Genomic DNA, 19,484 nt, shown 5'->3' on the forward strand with positions numbered 1-19,484 from the left:
AAGAACATGGGGCAAGAATGTGTGTGCAGTTGGTGTCCTATGAGCTGATACACCTCTAGTAGCCTCTTCAAAAGCCTTAAGAAATTCACAAATTGATTCAGCATGCAACCATTCTTCATCAGTTGGTAGAAGTTCACAATTTTCAGAGGCATAGCTATTGAGGATAGCCTTGTAAGGCAATATTTCTCTAATCATCTTGAAGGTCGAGTTCCAACGGGTTGGTACATCAAGAGTGAAACCAGATTTTGGAGGAAGACTTTTACTAGAAGCAATTGAATTAAACGCTTGAATGCGTGAGGGTGAATGCTCAATGTACTTTAGGATCTCACGGATCTTATCTATTGCTGCACGAATCACCCTCATCCCATCTTGAACCAACAAATTGAGGATGTGTGCACAACACCTCACATGAAAATGTTTGCCTTCCAAAACCAACTCATCCTTGAGAGTTTTCACTAATTCTTGACAAGCAGCGGTGTTGTTACTAGCATTGTCTAAAGTTAAGGTGAACAGTTTGCTACTCAAGCCCCACTCAGTCAAACACCTCATCATGGCTTCTTCAATTGCAAAGCTAGTGTGTGGATACTTCACAGGCTTCAAACTTATAATTTTCTTTTTCATTTTGAATTCAGCATCAACATAGTGGGCTGTGACAACCATGTATCCTAGGTTTTGATTTGAGGTCCACATGTCCGATGTTAGGCATACACGCGAATCAAGATTCTCTAATTCAGCATGCAATTCTTGTTTCAGCCTATTGTAATAGTTGTAAATCTTGTCGCGGATTGATTGACGACCCACAAGTTTAAAAGTTGGCTGCATGGATGCCATCCAATCATCCAAGTAGGGATCCTCAATTTTATGGAATGGTATCTCAGCATGGATGAAATATTTTATCATCAACTCTTCAGTCTTTTTAGGATCAAACACAAAATTTTCCACGGGTTGTTTCCTAACTGTTGATATAAACCTATTTCTAACTTCACCATCAACTAGTGGACAAGATTCGCAAATATGGTTTATGAGATGGCTAGTTCCTGATTTTCTAGTCGCTGACAACATTAAGCCACAATATTTGCATTGTGCTTTTGGAAGACCATCTATCATGACAAGCTCCTGCTCAAAATGTTCCCACACTTTTGCTCTCTTACGTGTTTGTGAAGGCAGCTCATGACTAGAACTATTGGCAGATGAACTTTCAGAATTTTGCATAGACATGTTTAATAAACCTGTGTTTGACAAGAATAGAAAATTAATATCTACATTTGCTACTTGTGCAGAATTAATATTTACATTTACTACTTGTGCTAAAAACTAGTGAAATGATAAGCATACCCAACAGCAACCTGTTATACACCGTAATCATGCATCTAGCATTTGGGGGCTGGACATGTTTCTTTTCAAAGAACCGTGCATAAATATTCTTGTGCACTTTTTTTTTCACCTTTTGAAACTCCACTAATAACATAATGAATATCAAATCACATCTTTGAACAAGAAAGACAGGCCTCATGTCATGTCAACACATAAAATAGTTAGCTACTTAATACTACAGTGAAAGACAGCCACCTAAATCAACAGATTAGTAGTTATATGGAACTGAATGAACTGACATTCAAAATGTTTTATCCTTTGACCAACAGCTTAAAAGTTTAAGTGCTGGATTTTCTAGATGCGCTCAACAGTCACCATTAAGCAGCAAAAAAGCTGCATGCTTAATAAACATGACTTAGAGGTTGGGATTTGGGAAAGGGTGCAATTGCACTGATATATTATAAACAACCATCTGACAGAATTAATTGCGAATAACAGAACATTGCTAGCAATCAATTTGTGTAATTCCAATTTGTTCAAATCTCCAACATCTTTTTTTTTTCTTTTTCAGTAGCATTGCAGTATACCAGAGATCTAGATGACTTCTCAAGGTTAGATGAGACATTGGTACTGCTAATTTGGCAATAGCTTCATAAGTCTTTACCTTTCAAGAGTTAAGACCTAATTATTGTGACTAATCCTGATGTCTGATGGCACACATACTACAATCCAGCAGAGTATGTATCACATGAGACAACTAAGATGGGACATCAGCTGCGGCATTAAACCCAACAGAAACCCACCACTCTTCAGCATCTCCAATCGAACCAACCCACATTATCTAAAAATCGAAACAAAGAAAAAGCACAAAAATAGCCAAGGTACCATACCAGGATGCTCCCAAGAACCACTTCCAAGAACAGTCCCCCCAGCTCACCGAGATCCAAGATGGAGGTCACGCAACCGCAGATCTGCCACCTCCCTGCCCACAGCAAGAACATATATCAGCGGAGCTCGACCAAGCAGAGAGAGAACGCCACTTCAAGAAACATGAAAGATGAGTCACCTTCTTGAGTGAGTCCGGCGACTGTGGCGGCGAACGGCGGTGACGGCGCTCGGCGGTGGCAGCGAACGGCGGTGACGGCACGCGGCGGTGACGGCGCGCGGTTGTGGCGGCGGCGGCGGCAGTGCGCGGCGGCGCACCGCGCACAGGCGCGTGCGGGGAGTGTAGGGTTTGGAATGGAGTGGGGATAGTTCGGTTTGTTTTGGAGGCTAACCCATGGGCTGAATCCATGGATAGTCTTCACAGGCCAACCCGCATCCACTCCAGCCCAAACCGCAATTCTTCACAGGCCAACCCGCTCCAATCCAAAATTAATATCAGCCCATTTGAATCCAACCACCACCATCCAAATCAACATCCAATCCATTTCGCCCAATAAAATCCAGCCCACTGGCAGGCTTACGGGTGAAACGAGCTGAACGAACCTAAAGCACTTGCCATGGCCAAATAATGTCGATCGGCCTAGGCTGAGAACCAAGCGTCTCCCCGGCAAGCTCGCCACGTATACGCGTACGGCCCAGATTCCCCCAATCCAGTCCCCCCACCAAACCCCAGCCCGGAAACCCTCTCCCGCCCCGACACGTGCTCCCCCCCGCCCAACCCGTCGCTGCCACGCTTCCCGAGCGGATATTTCCGCCCCCGCCTCGGCTGCACGTGTCGGTCTCCTCGCCCGGCACCTGGCGCACCGTGAAAAGCCCAGAATCCGGCACAAAACCGCGGATAAAAAAATTTGTCGCCGCAGCAGCACGCGCGGGCGGGGCCGGCACGACGGGGGAGGAGACGGATGCGCGACGCGCGTCGCCCCCGAACCGCCCGACTCGCGCGCGGCGAGCGACACGCGGCCGGCTGCGCGGGCGCCGTCCCGAGGCGGGTGGGGGCGCGCGGGCGCGGGCGTTTTTTTCCCTCTCCGGGATTCGGCACTGACACGTGTGTACCTCCGCCGAGTCGGTCTCCCCGCCCATGAAAATGGCCTGTTTCCCGGCTCGTCTACCGTCTCCCCGCTCTTGGGGCGCCTCACGAGTCAAGCCGGCAGCACAGCACGCCCAGCTGCTGTCGATTAGGAAAGGTGGCGATGGAGTTAAGTAATGTGACGTCTGACAGCGGAGGCTCGTGTAAACAATGCGTGCGATGCTTGATTGATGCGTGGGACGACATGGACACCCAGAAATAGAGAAGCAAATGCGTGTAGAAATGGCAACTGCCGGGTCGTGTGACCCGGATTTTGTCAGGTCGTGACGAACAGTACCCAGATTGGGTATGGATTAGGTGGTATGATTGAGATGCCACACTGCCTTACTAGTGCTGATGAGATACATCCTTACGTTTAATGAAAGAGCTAATACTTGATTTTGTTGAAGCAAGGAGATTAGAGACGGGGGATATTTGGACGCAGAAAAAGTTGCTGCTCGATGGGTTATGACTTTAGCTTTGGTCGTATCTACGATCCATCTAGCCCGAGGATGGATATAGGGATCTTGAAGCTCGAGTGGTCCATTTGTCAAGCGCGCGACCGTGACACGGCTGCCTGGGCGGTCCGCCCTGCCGCGACACCACGCCTTTCGGGGAGCACGAGAAGCCCCCGCCACGGCTGTATATATACCGCCCCTCCTGGCGTCTCCGCCTCCGCCGCGTTGCGAGCTGCACATTCCGCTGCTTGCTTGGCCTACGTGCGTGCGAACCGACCCAAGTACCCAACCCCAAGATACCTGTGCGCGCGGCGCTGTGGCGTGACGCTCGCGAGGGTGTGAAGCGATGAGCGGAGGCACGCGGAACACGCGCCAGTTCTTCGAATCGTCGAGCAGCGGCGGCGGCGGCAGAACTAGCATTGACGAAGGGAGGGGCGTCCGGGATGGTGGTGGCGGTCGCGTTGCGGCGGCGCGGGGCAGCGGCGTGAACACGGGGATCCTGGACGAGCACGTGCTGTCCCTGGTGTTCCGGTCGATCAACTGGGACCCGCAGGCGGTGTGCACGGCGGCGTGCGTGAGCCGGCGGATGCGCGCCGTCGCGGAGCGGGTGCTGTGGCGGGAGCTCTGCATCTCCAGGGCGCCGCGGATGGTGGCGTCGCTCGCGGGCGCCGGCGCCGGCGGCGCGGCGCCCCCGCCGGGGCGCATTGTCGGCGGCTGGCCCGCGCTGGCGAAGATGCTCTTCTTCTGCTGCGGCGCGGCGGGGCCGGGCGTGCCGGGGCACTTCACCCGGATGTCCCGCTTCTCCAAGACGTCCGGGCGGAGCTTCCTGTCGCGGCGGTGCAGGAGCGACCTGCTGTACGTGTCCGACCCGTGCGAGCACGCGGTGGCCGGCGCGGGCGACGACCTGGGCGCCTACCGGGGCGTCTTCCGCGGGTTCATGCGGTCCCGGACGCGGGCCTGCCTGGTGGGGCGCCAGGCCGCGCTGGACCCGCGCGTGCGCTGCCCCTACTGCGGCGCGCGCGTCTGGAGCATGGTCGCCGCGGGGATGGTGCCGCGCACCGCGTGGCGGAGGCTGGGCTGCCTCGAGGGCCGCCTCGAGTACTACGTCTGCGTCAGCGGTCACCTCCACGGCAACTGCTGGCTCGCCCGCCTCACCTCCAGCGAAGGCGAGCACGACGCCGGCTCCGGCTCCGACTCCGACGCGTCGACGCAAGGCGGCGGCAGCGACGACGATGGCCATGTAGCGCTGTGACTCCGGTCAGCGCATGGGCCACCTCACCACCGTCCACCGCCATGTGCGCCATGGATTATTTTGTTCTCAATGAGTCAGTGACTCACTCAGCGTTGTGTACTAGAGTAGACGAGAGAGGATGGGTCCGATAGTTGATCACTTGCTCTGCTTGAGGCAGTAGAGGCTAGAGCCACCATTCCTTCCGGCCATTCTGCGGCACGTGGTGTTCAGGTGGCTCGGTTCAGGTTGCTCAATGTCGTTGTGAATTGTGAGTTTTGATGTGGTTTGACTTCGTTTGATTCATTGAGGGGCAAAATGTTTTGTCGGCGGGCAGGCATCCTCTGTTCCATCTCGAATCCGCCGTCGCGTGCTCATTTCAACGAGACCTCCTCGCTGTCGACCACGTATCGCCGTGCGCCGACTTGTCTGCCGCGCGGCGGAAACGTGCGATCGCGGGCGATCCACGCGCCGTCCTCACTCCTCCTGACAGGACGACGATGGACCGCACGGCCCGGTGATCCCGCTGTGACCGAGACGCCCGGGGTAATAGTAATTTAGTGGTACAGCAACGTCTCACGCATTGGCCGTATTCGATACGAGTATACGATAGGGCTGTCGCTGTGTCCCCTGCTGTGGTCTGTGGAAGCTGCAGCAGCGGGTGATGCCTCCCTCTTGTCTCCGTGTCTCTGATAGTCTGATGGGCAGCTACGGCCCCGGTTGCCTTCGCAATGAAACAGGGGAGGTTGACTAGTGCATTTTCTTGAAGGGCTTGTGTTCAGGAATTGGGTGCTGCACGAACGAATTAAAGTCGTCGATGACCGGCCGGTAATGTCCTTTTCAAATGCCCTTTTCAAACCGAGTGCGACATCCTAGAGTTCTTTCGTCATCTGTTCAAAAGGACCTCGCTAGGTGAAATTATTGGCCAAGCATTCTTATCCTGGTGACCGACCTGTATTTTGGACCGTGTGGCCAGAATAATATCTTCAAATTTGAATTTGAAATTCTAAATAGACATTCATGGCTGGTCCTGGATCCAAACTGGTTACTAGCCGGTATAATTGCCAGTTTTTCGATCCATGGAATGGACACAATATTGAGATTTCAGACACAATACTCCATACATGATTTACATGGACCCTTGGCTTTATACATCATCGTTCCCTTGGGGCTTCGCCACGATATTTCCAACACTGTAACAACACATCTTAAACTCTCAAAGTTACATATTAGAGATTGATGAAATAAAAACAGCAGTGTTATATATTTAAATATGAAGGTAGTGCAATAGTATAATATTGCCCGTCTGATTATTTTATTATATTAGACGGTGACGTAAAAGGAGATGTAGATGGAAAAGAGGATATGATCTCATAGCTATAGATAGATTATAAAATTAATCATCAATAGTATTTTTGTGTGTACTGTATATTTAGATATAGCGTTCGCGAAATATATTGAGATATAAACTTTTATATAAAAAAGAAGTAGGAAACTTGTTATAGAGTTGTCTATAAAATTCTTTCCATGTTTTTACATACTGCAATTGTTTGTATATGCCCTTAGCCAATGGAACTATAGCTATCTATACCATTGTAATTCTAATCACCGTGTATGTTGGGCTTTGCTCTAAAAAAAATCTATTAGGACTTTATTGAAGGGTGGAAACAACTTTTAAAATAAGAAAAATAGTAAAATAGAATGTCATGACTTGGTACGATATTTCTCAATATTTTCTCCATATTTTGCTGCATTTCACCCCGTTTTCCCTCCATTTGCCCTATGTTTTTTATTCAAAATTTCCCTTTTTTCCCCCTATTCTCCCACATTTTATTCATTTCCCCCTCCTATCCCCCCACCCTTGACCTTTTTCTCTTATTTTTATTCAACGTGCAGAAGCATCGACCCCTCCCATGCCTACAAATTCCAAGCAGTAAAATTCTACAATTCTTAAACCAGGCTTACAAGTTCGAACACAATATTAATTTATTTTCATTACACGGAAGCTCACGATATTTGGATTTTAGACATGCTACTGGATAATTTTAAGTGGAAATTTGCTTCTTCTTTTTCATAAAGAAATTAGCACATACTACCGGCCAATTTCTGAATTTTGGTAGCTCTTTGGTTTCTCCGCCACGCTCCTCATTGTAGCATTTTTTTGGCTCACTAAAATATGTTCCAACACTTATAACAACATAACTTTAACTCTCTATTGCCCTGGTTTTATTGAAGTAATAGTAGGTCTTATGCTTTTTTTTAAAAAAAAAGTGTAAGATATGTTTGCAGTTCTTAAGCTTGTAGGAGATGTCAACTAGGTCGTCAAACTTGCAAAATACAAATTCAGGATTCCAGGTCCCTAAATTTGCTAAAATATGTCGTTTAGTTCCATAATCGTCTTATAACCTTGTAGCACTGATGTGGATCGTGATGTAGCACAGGACCATGCATGTGATGTGGCACATAAATAAGAAAAAAATAATAAAAATGGCGAGGTTCCCTTTTCCATCACTCCCCTACGAGGAGGGAGAGATGCGTGAGATGCTAGCCACATCAGTGTCAAGCAATCTCCTAGAGAGATGTACACGTGGCAGATTCAGACCTACAAGATTTATGTTTAGAAACCTATATCTGTATTTTATAAGATTATGGTCCTAACTGATACCTACTTACAAATTTACAAGTTTTCAGGACCACCGGTATATTTTACTCTTCTTCGAAAAGCTACAAGATCTTTGCATTTTTCACATCCTCTCTTCTTATGGAATATACAATAGTATGACATCATTGTACGTTTACTTCTCCATATAAGATATGTTGACGTGAAGGAGATGGCGGTGGAAGAGACAAGGGATATCTTCTTATAGCTAATAGATAGATTATAAAACCGTCAACATTATTGTGTGAGCTATATATTTGTATATAGTCAACACTTCAATTTTATATGAATCTATTATAGAAAACTAAAGTAGGCAACACGTTATACAATTGTAAATAATATTCTCAAAAAATAGCATCGAATTTTATTAATACCACGGTTGTTCCCAGTCTTCGCACCATTGTAAATGTCCTTAGCCATTGGACCTATAGTTTATACAGTAGTTCCCTTTTTTCAAGACAAGGTAGATTGTAAATGCCCTTAGGGTAGTTTGTTTTGATTATCTGCTCTACCAATTTTATTGGTAGTGTCAAACTTTACGCAAGTTTTATTAGTATAAATTTTTATTATGGTAGATTTGTATTCATTGTATTGTTTTGAGATCAAAATATTGGCTTCAATGAAAGATCCAGTAGATATTAGGGGTCCCTAGATATTTACTAAAGTTGCCAAATACTTGACTTTAAACCAAAATGACCCTAAGTTTTGTTCTAAGTCAAAGTTCTATTAAATTTTCCCTCAAAAAAGTTCTATTAAATTTATAGAATTAATATTTAACATATATAATACCAAATAGATATTACTATCAAGAAATATTTTATGGTAGATTTTAATGAAACTTGTTGTAGCTGGAGGCAAACACCATCCTTCTATTTGACCCAAACACTCTTCCAATACTAACCGAGGTGACAGGAAAAAAAACGATAACCACGGAACACTGCCCGAAGGCTAGCTTGGAAAGTGGTATTCAAACTCATCACAAGAGGAAAATACTATTTGACAAGGGAGCAAGGAGTTTGATGGTCACACCATCAAGCTTGGAATATTCCCCCAAGAAGATGCTATGGGACCGCTCCAACCACTCCGGCAAGTTGGCCTTAGTAGTTCACGGGGATCACTCAAATGTACAGTTAAACCTTTAGGGTTCATAACTTTAGGAGGATATTATTGTATATTTCGGTGCACCCTTGGGGGTAAAATTGTAACTTTATGTGTACCTTCGGGGGCTATATAAGCCAGTCCAATCATATAGCAAGGTACATAACATAATTCATATCAATATACCACACCATTTGTTGGTGAATATTTTTCAAGTTCACCTCATCCTCAAGATAGGTGGGGAAAAGAGTATTTCCCTGCTTAATATCTCTGATTTGTCCGTGACTCGGTGTCTCGACAAAATTAATTTGATGTTGTAGATGTCGATATATTTTCTATACTTAGTTAAAGTTAGGAAAGTTTTGACTTATGAAATAAATAAAATTGTCTTACAATATGAATGGCATTAAGGGAGTAAGGCAGTAAGAGCCATGCATTAGTTCTCACAAAACATATTAAACTTCTCCAACTTTAAAGCCTTAGCCAGCAGTGCACCATTCAGCCATTCCACTATTCCAGCCCAACAGATTGGAAGCAGGAGGCCTAATTCCCAATGAAAATATTCCCAGGCGGCTGCTCCGTATGACCTAGCGTGGTTGAAGGCCTTGAATGGCGTGGTTTTATTTGTGAAGACAGCCTTTGAATTGTGCCAGGATAGAACAAAATGAAGAAGAAAAAATAATATTCAAGTTAGTATAGTAAAGTACTTCTAACTTCACCAGGACTCAAAGGATGTTCAATCTTTTTCTATTTTAGCTATTTCTTGAAATTTCAATGTCTAATTAAGTTCTTACCAGACAGTTTGTCCGTAGGTTGTAGTTTCTAAATATTGTTTAATTTTTTCAGTTGATATAAGGTAGTCAATTGGGTATAATCTCCATTGAACAAAATAGACGATGGAAGTTATAATATTTAATTTCTCCTTTTATCAATATGTTCATATGTATTAAGTTTTTTTAAAACAAATGTGTTACGTTGTTAAGTTATGAATAGGAAACCGGTAAAAAAGAAGTCATGAAGAGCAAGGAACCAGTAGATTTTCACCGAGCTAGCAAAGAAATGCTGGCCAAATTTATTAACAAGAGAAGGGCCGTCATCATAAGAAGAGGAAGAAACCAATAGATTGCTTTATATTGAGAATGGTTTAGCTCCTAGCTAAGGTCTCATCTTTTCTCTTATGCTTATGCTTATCAGCTAAAATTTAAATTTTCAACTCTAAATTTGGAGCTGATTTTGAGTTTTTTTTATCAAAGTATATTTTTCAGTTTTTGTTTTTAGATCATTAAGAACACGTATATAAAAATTTTATTCACAAATTACTCTCTATTTACAAATATGAAACGTTGGCTCAAAAGTTATAATCCAGCGTACATGATTGCTCGAATAGTCTAATCCTAATACTGCTGACGTTCAAGACCAAAATATTTCACCATCAACAGAAGTTCCACTTTTTTTTTTTAGAAAATGGATCAACAGAAGTTCCACTTGGTTCTTACGTATGATAATGCTGGGATACTTAATACTAGTAGGCATGTAAGCAGTGAGCTTTTTTCCTTTTTTTTTTTGCTATAGTACTATGCTATCAACCATATGTTGCTCTCTTTCGTTATTTTTGATTTTTAAATTGCACCAAAATGTGAATTGAGCCTAGCTCAACTACTGATTAAGTTCCTAAAACCTTTCGACCAGCTTTGAGTCTCTCTAACTTGTAGCATGGGTGTTCGTATTTACAACTATTTATTTTCAACGATAGATGACAAGAATGAAGCGTATACGGTAAATTCGTCAATCTAAGGTACACAGACTAGTAGTCTCTCCGAGGTGCTTTGTGTGGGTGTGCACGCGTTCATAGAGTTAAGTTAATGCATGTGTGTTTAGAGTTATATGCCCAAAAAAAAAAAAAAGAGCACCAGCCATTCTGATTTGTACTCAGTTTGCTTACGTTTTAAATTTCGAAGAATCAACTGGTGGGCTGTAATAAGCCCTGTTCATTGTATACTTGCTGTACATTGCAAAAGTTTCAGCATATATGCCGCGTTTTTGTGACATCTTATTATTACCAAACATTACAGTCACATCTCACTGTATCTCTCGCCAGAACCCCAATCTTCAGGCTCCGGAGGGAAATCAATTCACCTTGTTGTCATCCTTCAGTATTTTTACTGTTTGTATTCTGTCTTCCTACATATATGCACATCAGCACACATGCAACTTTAATTAGCCTTCGACTAAATTTAGATGTCTCAATCACAGGCTCACAGCCCCAACAGAATATAGTAAACAATTGTCACAGGAAGTGATATAAATATCCCAAGAATAACCCTGCAAGGCACAAAAAGAAATCCAAAATGATCAGTCAGATGGGCACTTGCATTAATCAGAAGAGAATTGAAATACTTCTGAACCTTAACAGTATTTGGTTAAGAAACAAACCCTGTGCTCATGATGTCTGCGTGGACCTTGTACTCTTCAGCGTACACAAATGATGTCACTGCCAGGGGGAGAGCCGCCTGCATGCATGTGAAAAATTGTGGTCAGAGAAATACTCCTGTACTCCAACCAAAATAAGTTGGCTAGATTTCTTAAATTGTGTTACTACTCGTATTAATTGATCACATCAAACGAGGGTGCCGAAATACTCCTGTACTCCAACCAAAATAAGTTGGCTAGATTTCTGAAATTGTGTTACTACTCGTATTAATTGATCACATCAAACTAGAAAGTACTACTCTACATGAATACTACTCCCTCCGTCTGCTATATTTTAAAATGGAGGAAGTACAGCTTTGCAACTAACTTTTCCTTCTTGGACGTACGTCTCCTCACTTCTACAAGCGTGAACAATCATCTTTCACTATGCCATTTTCCGTTATCTGCAACTGAAATGGCGGCTAGGACAATCCGTCAAGAAAAAATAACCCTTTTTCGCGTAGGCGTCCTCACTTTGAAGCATATTTGCGTTATGTTTTTTTTTTCATGTCGAATTTGGAATTCATGTGTATAATTTCTGTCCACTTAATTTTAATGGGCAGAAATGTGCACAAGGTGATGTGTAAACTTTTTTGATAAGTCGGTGATGTGTAAACTGCTCGTGTGATCTCACCTGCACAACAGCGATGTGCAGAAGTGTGCCGTGCATGCCGATGACGAGCGAGGCGAACAGCATCACAACCGGGCCTATCAGAAACTTGATGACCATGGAGAACGACGCTATCTTGTATCCGCACGGCACGAACCGCGACTGCCGCGCTATGAACGTCCCTGCAGAAACGCAAAAAAAAATCACGCTTAATTACATTAGCAGATGACGAGGTAATAATCTCCTCTTTGGAGGAAGCAGGCCCACGGTTGAAGTCCAACAGTTCCAAATGTAAACGGAGATGTCAATACGTCATGTCGTCGTACTAACCTGAAGAAAACATGCTTAGGCCTACAGCGGTGGTACGAATGGTGAACAGAGAGTCCTCGACGATTTTTGGCATCGAGAATCCACACCTGCAAAACACACAAGTGCATGTCCATTAAAAAGAGGGATTTCAATTTTTTTTTTTGTGACTGCAGGGGAGAACTAAAATAGAACAATTCCGGACAGAGATAGTACGGTACAGTACGTACACGTGAGAGATGTTGCTAAGTGTAGTTGGTAGTAGTACGAGACATGGATGAAAAAGACGTACTTGAATGCGATTAGAGACCAGATGAGGCCAAGGAAGCTTGCATAGGTATTCGGAATCTGTAGCAGCTTCTTCACCGCCATCCAGATGACGTGCTTCATCGACGGCGCTGGCGCAGACGCCTCCTCCTCTTCCACCGGAGCAACTTCACCAGAGCTCACCTCCTTGGCGGCCGCCGTCGTCTCGCCGGACACGCCGTCTCGTGCCGTGGACGCCGCCATCTCCGTGATTTCGATGTTCACCGCCACTTCTTGCGGCCGGTCGGCCGCGACAGCATTGCCGTTTGTGTCCGCCGCCGCCGCAGCAGCTTTCACCGGCGACGAAGGGCTGATCTTGGCGCTGCCCTCCGACGACGCCGGCGGCGGCGCCGAGGCCGATCTACGCGCCGCCATGTACTCGTAGAGGAAGATGATGACGTTGTACCAGATGCAGAACTGCATGACGACGATCTGCTTCATGAGGTCCTTGGACACGGGCCCGTACATGCCGTTGAGGAGCGGGACGCCCATGATGATGGTGTTGGGCAGCGACGCGACGGAGAAGCAGGTGATGACCCACTGCAGCGGCGACGACACCGCCGCCTTGGCCTTGGCCCCGGCGCCGCGCGCGCGCGACCGCTCCCAGAGCGCCCACGCCATGAGGCCCAGCAGCAGCACGGCCTTCTGCAGCGTGTCGGCGGCGATGAGGCGGCCGTTCATCTTGTACACGTTGTTGGTGGACACCATGTCGAAGATGAGCACCGGCACGGCGTAGAGCGCCACGAAGTGGTTGATCCCGGCGCACTGCTCGTTGGAGAACGCCTTCAGCCACCGCACCGACCCGTACCCCAGCGCCGCCGCCGTGTACAGCGGCGCCATCGCCTCCACCACCTGGTACACCTCCGAACCCGTAATCATCTTTGCCCTAACTTAGCTACTACTACCCTCCCCTCAACCCCTTTCTAAATCAACGGTGGTAGATTAAACGATCTATTAAACCTGGATCTCGTGATGACGCTTACTAGTCTCACTAGTAGTAGTGTGTTGTGGTTGTTGTAGTGTGAGAGTTTGGGTTTTTGGCTTGGAACTGGACGTGTTTATATAGTGGCTCGAGTCTTGGACAAGCTAGTAGTACTAGATTACGAGTTGACGCGGACATTGGCACAGCGTTCGTTCGTAAGCCAGGTCGATCCGGTGGTTTTTCTTGTCCATGGTTTTGGATCATGGAAAAAGACAGGTTTTTCGTCCCAGGGAGGAGAGAAACTGGAAAGGCATAAGCTGGCCGGCCCTTTCTATGTATGTAACGCATTACGCAGAGATGGAATCGTAGTTTTTCTCGTACGTTAATGGTGGTGACGCACTGACGCCACTTGGGATCTGCAAGCGCAACAAAAGCGCGAGTTGTCTTGGTGCTGGAGACACTAGCGCAGGCGCGGCTAGCTCTCGCTGTGCTAGCTAGCTGTACTGCTGTATGTACACATGATGAGCTATACGTCGTACAGCTCTACAGATTAATTTTTTCACTGGCTGGATTCCCTTTTTTTGCATACAGATAATCAATGCGATGCATTTTGCTCCGCGCGCGTGCATGTTATTATGGCAAAAGTATTTTCTACCCCTAAGTGCCATGGCATCACCTAGGTGTATGCATGCAATTTAAAAAGTTATATAAAAATTTTATAAAATTTGATAAGATAGATTATGATAATATAAGACACTATACAAACATGCAAGTCTAAATTCGATCAACAACATATGAAGAAACAAAAACAACAAATTTTATCTACGCTGTATGGGTACTATTCACTGTCTGATTTTATTATTTTTGTTTCTCTAGTTGTAAATCAAATTTAGTCATACATGGTTATGTATAGACTTATATCATCACAATCGATGCTACTAAATTTTTTTAATTTTTTTCTATAACTATTTGAGTCACATATAATTGATGGATACCACAGTACTTAGGTGTAAAAAATCCTTGTCCGGAAGGTCACCTAAATCCTTGTCCGGAAGGTTAGGCACAAATGCGTGCACCGTGCATCGATCGATCATCAGTAGCAAGTGCCAGGTGGTGGAAAAAAAGTCATAGGAGGACAATCTGTTCGTCCTTAGGCTTTTACGTAAGAGTATTTGCTTTCGTATTTTCAGCTCATGGTCCGATGAATCATACGTTTGATCCGTAGCCACATGCACGCGCGTGTTGTCGTCCGTCGTTGAGTGGTGAATCGCATGGTCTTCGCGAAAATCACATGGAATGGAAATGCATGGGAACACATCTAAAAACTAGCCAGCGATTTTCCCATGGGCTTTGCTCAGTTTTGGTTGTAATTTTGCAGGACGATTTAGCTATATGAATGTAGTAGTACAGTGTTACGACGATGAACGTACGTGAACGTGTACGCTTCCGTAGCTAGCGGCCAAGTTTGACGAGGAGGAGTCCTTTACTATAACCGCACCAAATGTGCGACCTCAAAAGGTCGCAATGCACGCGTGCATGCAACTCGCTGTGCCATGTTAGACCAAAAATTAATTCTGAACTAAAGTTTTTCTGTCACGACCAGAATTAATCCCAGTAAGAGCTGGAAGAAGCTAGTATGACGTTTCGCTCAATTGGGTCAATTCTGTTTTCTCTCCCTTTTTTGTCCAACGAGACTGTAAAAAGTCACTACAGGAGTATTCTACTGCTTCCTGGCTGCTGCGTCGCTTGCTGCTAGTGGTGAAAATGCGTTGGGGCGTCACTTGCTGCTAGTCGCTAGGTCTGCACTTCAAAAAAGCACACCAAGCTAGCAGCGCAAAGACTTGAATACTCCATTTTTTTTGTGTGTTCTGACCATCTAGAGGTTGTGCGAATTTCGCAGTTGCCACTACTCATTGCAGCATATGATTTATTGATTCTGCCTATCTAGCAAGTGCGTGCTGCTTTAATCTCCACGAAAAAGTTTATTCCGAAACTTCTCCGTTAAAGAGAGCTCCTCGAATAAACTAATCTTGGAGCACTCGGTTATTAACTGACGAATCGTTTCATACCTACTGATCGTGCAATGCTAGATGCATTGGATGTACACACATTGTTAAACTTACGAGGAAACCTAATTATGTGTTGGAATCGACGTGTTCCCCACACAAGATTTCCCCGTATTTCCATTTTTTGCAAGTTGTTTCGTACGGCATTGTTACCAGCCGCCTGCCGCCGTTTTGCTAGAATAAAAGAAGCTGTGTCGGCCACTCGTGCGCCACTATATATGGCTGCTAGCGAGCTGAATGATGCGTGTAGTTCGGCGTCGCCACTAGCCTCTACTCGCACATTAATCAATCGCTGCATGCATTAGCTGAAAACTATGATCTTGGCCATCCATACTTGGATCCAATGGCCTAGATTCACTGTCACAAGGCACCTTATACATTGATTTGCCACAGTAAAATATATGCTAAGGTGCTTAGTGGATCGAGCCCCTGATTTCTCGTTGTGATAGATGATGCTAGTGCAACTGCTGAGGTAGCAAATGCATCAGGTCCTGTACGACCAGTGGACGCCGAGATGACCTGGATTGTCCAGCAATGTTAATGTCTGCCATTTTTATTTTAATTTGAAGCTAGACTTGCTTAATTACTCTGTTTGGAGGAACATGAAGTCTACATAAGATCACATGGTTCACACCGTGAATGATCTTAAGTTTCCTTCTTTGTGTATGCGGTACATAATTCGGTCCCAAACAACATGAGCGAACAAATTTTCTGGTTGGTTGTTTCATTGTTCTTGCCAACAATGTTGAAAACACCGACACGTACAATAGCCTACAAACAGCACTGTTTGACTGCTAAAGAGAGAGACTAGCATATATGCAATGAAAAAAATATGAGAGACTATACAACACCTCTCTGCTATAGCTTGCTGGTCAACATAGGACGTATTTTGACTTTGCCGTGTAAGGTTGAGGGGAAAGACCTGACCAATATTTTGATTTGACGACGCAGGAAAAAAATTGACTGCAATTCACAATTTTTTGGGTTCAATGATATTTAGGCACGCTCTGGTTTATTTCAGATGAGAATTATGCCCCCAAAAGGGTATCTTGCCCACTGAACGAATTCACCTCGAGTTGTAGTCATCTGCTGGATCCATACCTAGATTTGGAACCTCCGGTCGTACGTGTTAGACTTGGAATAGCATCTAGTCGACAATTTAAAGAGTCGCCTCGCACGTGTGTGGTCTTGTTGAACTAATTAACCCATTGAATATATATGAAACCATGAAAATCCTGAACTTGCTTGTGTCCAGTTTCTCATTGCCAAAAGAATGCCCAGACGGCAATTAGAGATCAGGCCCAACAAGGGCAGGAAGGTTTTCTCTAGCAGGCCAAGTCCAACAGATAATTAGACTTGAACTAGTACATTTCTATGGGCCTTTTCAGTTTTGAGGCTCCAAGGAAACGAACAAGCTAGGGATTTTTAAATTTTTTTTAAACATTTTATTTTTTTCTTTAAAAATAAACATTTTCAAAACTTATTTATAATTCTGAAACTTTTGACTACGCCAGCCGGTTGGTGTGATAAAACAACACTATCACGCCGATGACGTGGCATGTTATTTGGCCACGTCAAAATAGCTATGGTAATTGTTCTGCCTTGCCACATCATCTTGAATAGCGTGTGATGTGACAGTGTTGTTTTGCCATGTTAGGCGGACGAACAACCAAAAAGTTCAGATTTTAAAAATAAGTTTTGAAATAATCATTTTTAAAAATAAAAAGGTTAAAAAATAATAAAATTTCCAAGCTAGCAGGCTACTGAAAAGTTGATTCAACCTTTAGAAATGTCAGTATGTCACTGATTCAACCTTTAGTCAATTACAGTACTTCCTGTGCCTGATCACATTGGAGAGAAGTGTCACTGTTGTAGCTCGGCTTCACTTCTCTTCCTATGGACCAAGATTGCAAACCTGCTCGAGACGGCAGCCTGGAAAAGGGCCTTCCCAGATGCACACGCAAGGGTCACACACGCAAAAGCACTGAAAGTCTCTCCGTCTTTCGCCCAACTGTCAGCTCCTCTTAATTTCGCCGCCCGGTACCGTTTACCGGCGAGCACAGCGGCCAAGTCCACGAAAGCAATGCAAGCAGCACCAGCTTTCGGTTATTGCGGCCGAACGGGGCAGAGGAATTCGCCGTGAGCTCGCCAAACTGGCACGTACTACTACGGTACATGGTTAGAACCCAACCTGGAGGATAAGACCAGATCTCAATCGGACAGAGCAAATGAGCAATGGAGAAAACGTTTCTCTTTCCCTCAAAAAAAAAAAAGCTTCTCACAGTTCCTGGCTGCACGGAGATGTGAAACATCCTCTTGCAGTGTCGGTGCCAACACGAACCAATCCGTTCAACTGCTGGAGGCTGCAACTGTCAGGTAGATCAACGGAAACAGGGACAAACATAACGCACAGTACAGTAACCATGGTGCCGAGTGATTTGATGAGTGAACGTGTCGCACGTTCGACGTAGTCTTGATCTGCTGCCCAGTTTATAGAGGTCTTGATCCGGACTTTCGGAGCACATGATAGGCAAAAGAATCAGATTCAGCTTCATGTTCTAGTAACATGCGGAGCACATCATAGAAAGGTACTGTATTGATATGCCTTTGTTGTGCTCTGGTAAAGATCCTTACATTGAACCACTCTGAAAAAACTAAAAATTTCAGGTTCCCTCAAGGAATGAGAAAAAAAATAGAAAAACAATTTCTACTGCTTTAGTAATGATAGTAGCAGTGTGAGAGAAGTGGTTCCTTCAGTACTGATGTGGCAGTGTTTAGTTCCTTCAAACTTCCAAAAATTCCATCACATCAAATATTTGGATGCATGCATGAACATTAACTGTGGATGAAAAAAAACCAATTGCACAATTTGCATTAAAGTTGCGAGGCGAATCTTTTAAGCCTAATTACGCCATGATTTGACAATGTGGTGCTTCAGTAAACATTTGCTAATTACAGACTAATTAGGCTTAATAAATTGGAAAAAGTACGAATTACACCCACGAACTATCGCGGTCGTCTGAATTACCCCCCTTAACCACAAAACCGAACATTTTTCACCCCTAACTATGCAAACCGGACGAATTACCCCCCTCGGCCCAATTACACGTGGCAGTCCAGTCAGCGCTTTTTTAATTAAAAAATTGTGGGACCCGCACGTCATACACTTCTTACCCTCTCTCTCTACTCTCTCTCTCTTCTCTCTCGCACAGCGCGCACGGCGAGAGCGCGGGGACTGGCGGTCGGCGACAGCGGCTCGCGGCGGCGGTGGCGCGGAGATGAGGCGAGCGCGACGGCGGCCGAGCAGGTCGAGGAGTACCACCACACCGAGCAGGAGGACCACCACCATGCCGCGTAGGATGACATGAGCAGTGATGGCGACGAGCTCCAGGGCAAACGCGGCGGCGTGCTCTTCATCCCGCCCTTGGGCCCGGTCGATGTGGCGGTCCGTGAGGTGAGGCGAGCGCGGCGGCGCGGACGTCGGCGCGGAGGCAGAGGCGGCGGAGGAGCGGACGGCGCGGACGTCGGCGCGGAGGCGGAGGCGGCAGAGGCAGCGGAGGAGCGTGGCGGCGGAGGAGCGTGGCGGCGGAGGCGCATGGCGGCGGAGGAGCGGATGGCGCGGGCGTCGGCGCGGAGGCGGAGGCGGCGGAGGAGCGTGATGGCGGATGAGCGGACGGCACGAACGTCGGCGCGGAGGCGGTGGCGGTGGAGGAGTGGACGGCATGGAAGCGGAGTGTAGCGCCCGTTCCGTCGTGGCGCCTAGCGGGAAAATTATCTCTTAAAAACCCTAATTGCGAAATTTGTTTCTTTGCTTGTTGTCTAGTGTCCGTGCCATCTCAAGATCTCAATCCCCGATCTATCGTCGAGTTCAATTCCGAATCCAAATCCTTCCAATCAAATTCCTCCGCAAAAGTCTATTTTGCCTCCCCCGAGGTCGATGGGCCGAATCTCGCTCGGTCCATCTTCCCCTCTTCCCCGGCCCCCTCTCTCCCCGGGCGCGCTCTCTCTCTCTCTCTCTCTCTCGCGCTCTCCCATCT

The 19,484-nt window shown here is 45.7% G+C and overlaps 2 protein-coding genes across 2 annotated transcripts; one reads left to right on the forward strand and one right to left on the reverse strand.

Moving 5' to 3' along the window:
- Window positions 1-4,002: 4,002 nt before the first annotated feature.
- On the forward strand, window positions 4,003-5,317 carry LOC4327532 (EID1-like F-box protein 3). Its single transcript, XM_015790096.3, has one exon. It carries the CDS (start codon window positions 4,130-4,132, stop codon window positions 5,033-5,035), a length of 906 nt encoding a protein of 301 aa, XP_015645582.1. The 5' UTR covers window positions 4,003-4,129; the 3' UTR covers window positions 5,036-5,317.
- A 5,401-nt stretch (window positions 5,318-10,718) lies between these two features.
- LOC4327533 (probable auxin efflux carrier component 9) lies at window positions 10,719-13,490 on the reverse strand. The gene is made up of 5 exons (NM_001409128.1): window positions 12,446-13,490; window positions 12,178-12,263; window positions 11,872-12,029; window positions 11,202-11,278; window positions 10,719-11,090 (listed from the first exon to the last, which is right to left on the reverse strand). The coding sequence occupies exons 1-5, from the start codon at window positions 13,336-13,338 to the stop codon at window positions 11,024-11,026; spliced, it is 1,281 nt and encodes a 426-aa protein (NP_001396057.1). The 5' UTR covers window positions 13,339-13,490; the 3' UTR covers window positions 10,719-11,023.
- Window positions 13,491-19,484: the final 5,994 nt, after the last annotated feature.

This window comes from Oryza sativa, chromosome 1, assembly GCF_034140825.1.
Source record: "Oryza sativa Japonica Group chromosome 1, ASM3414082v1".
NCBI classification, from domain to species: domain Eukaryota; kingdom Viridiplantae; phylum Streptophyta; class Magnoliopsida; order Poales; family Poaceae; genus Oryza; species Oryza sativa.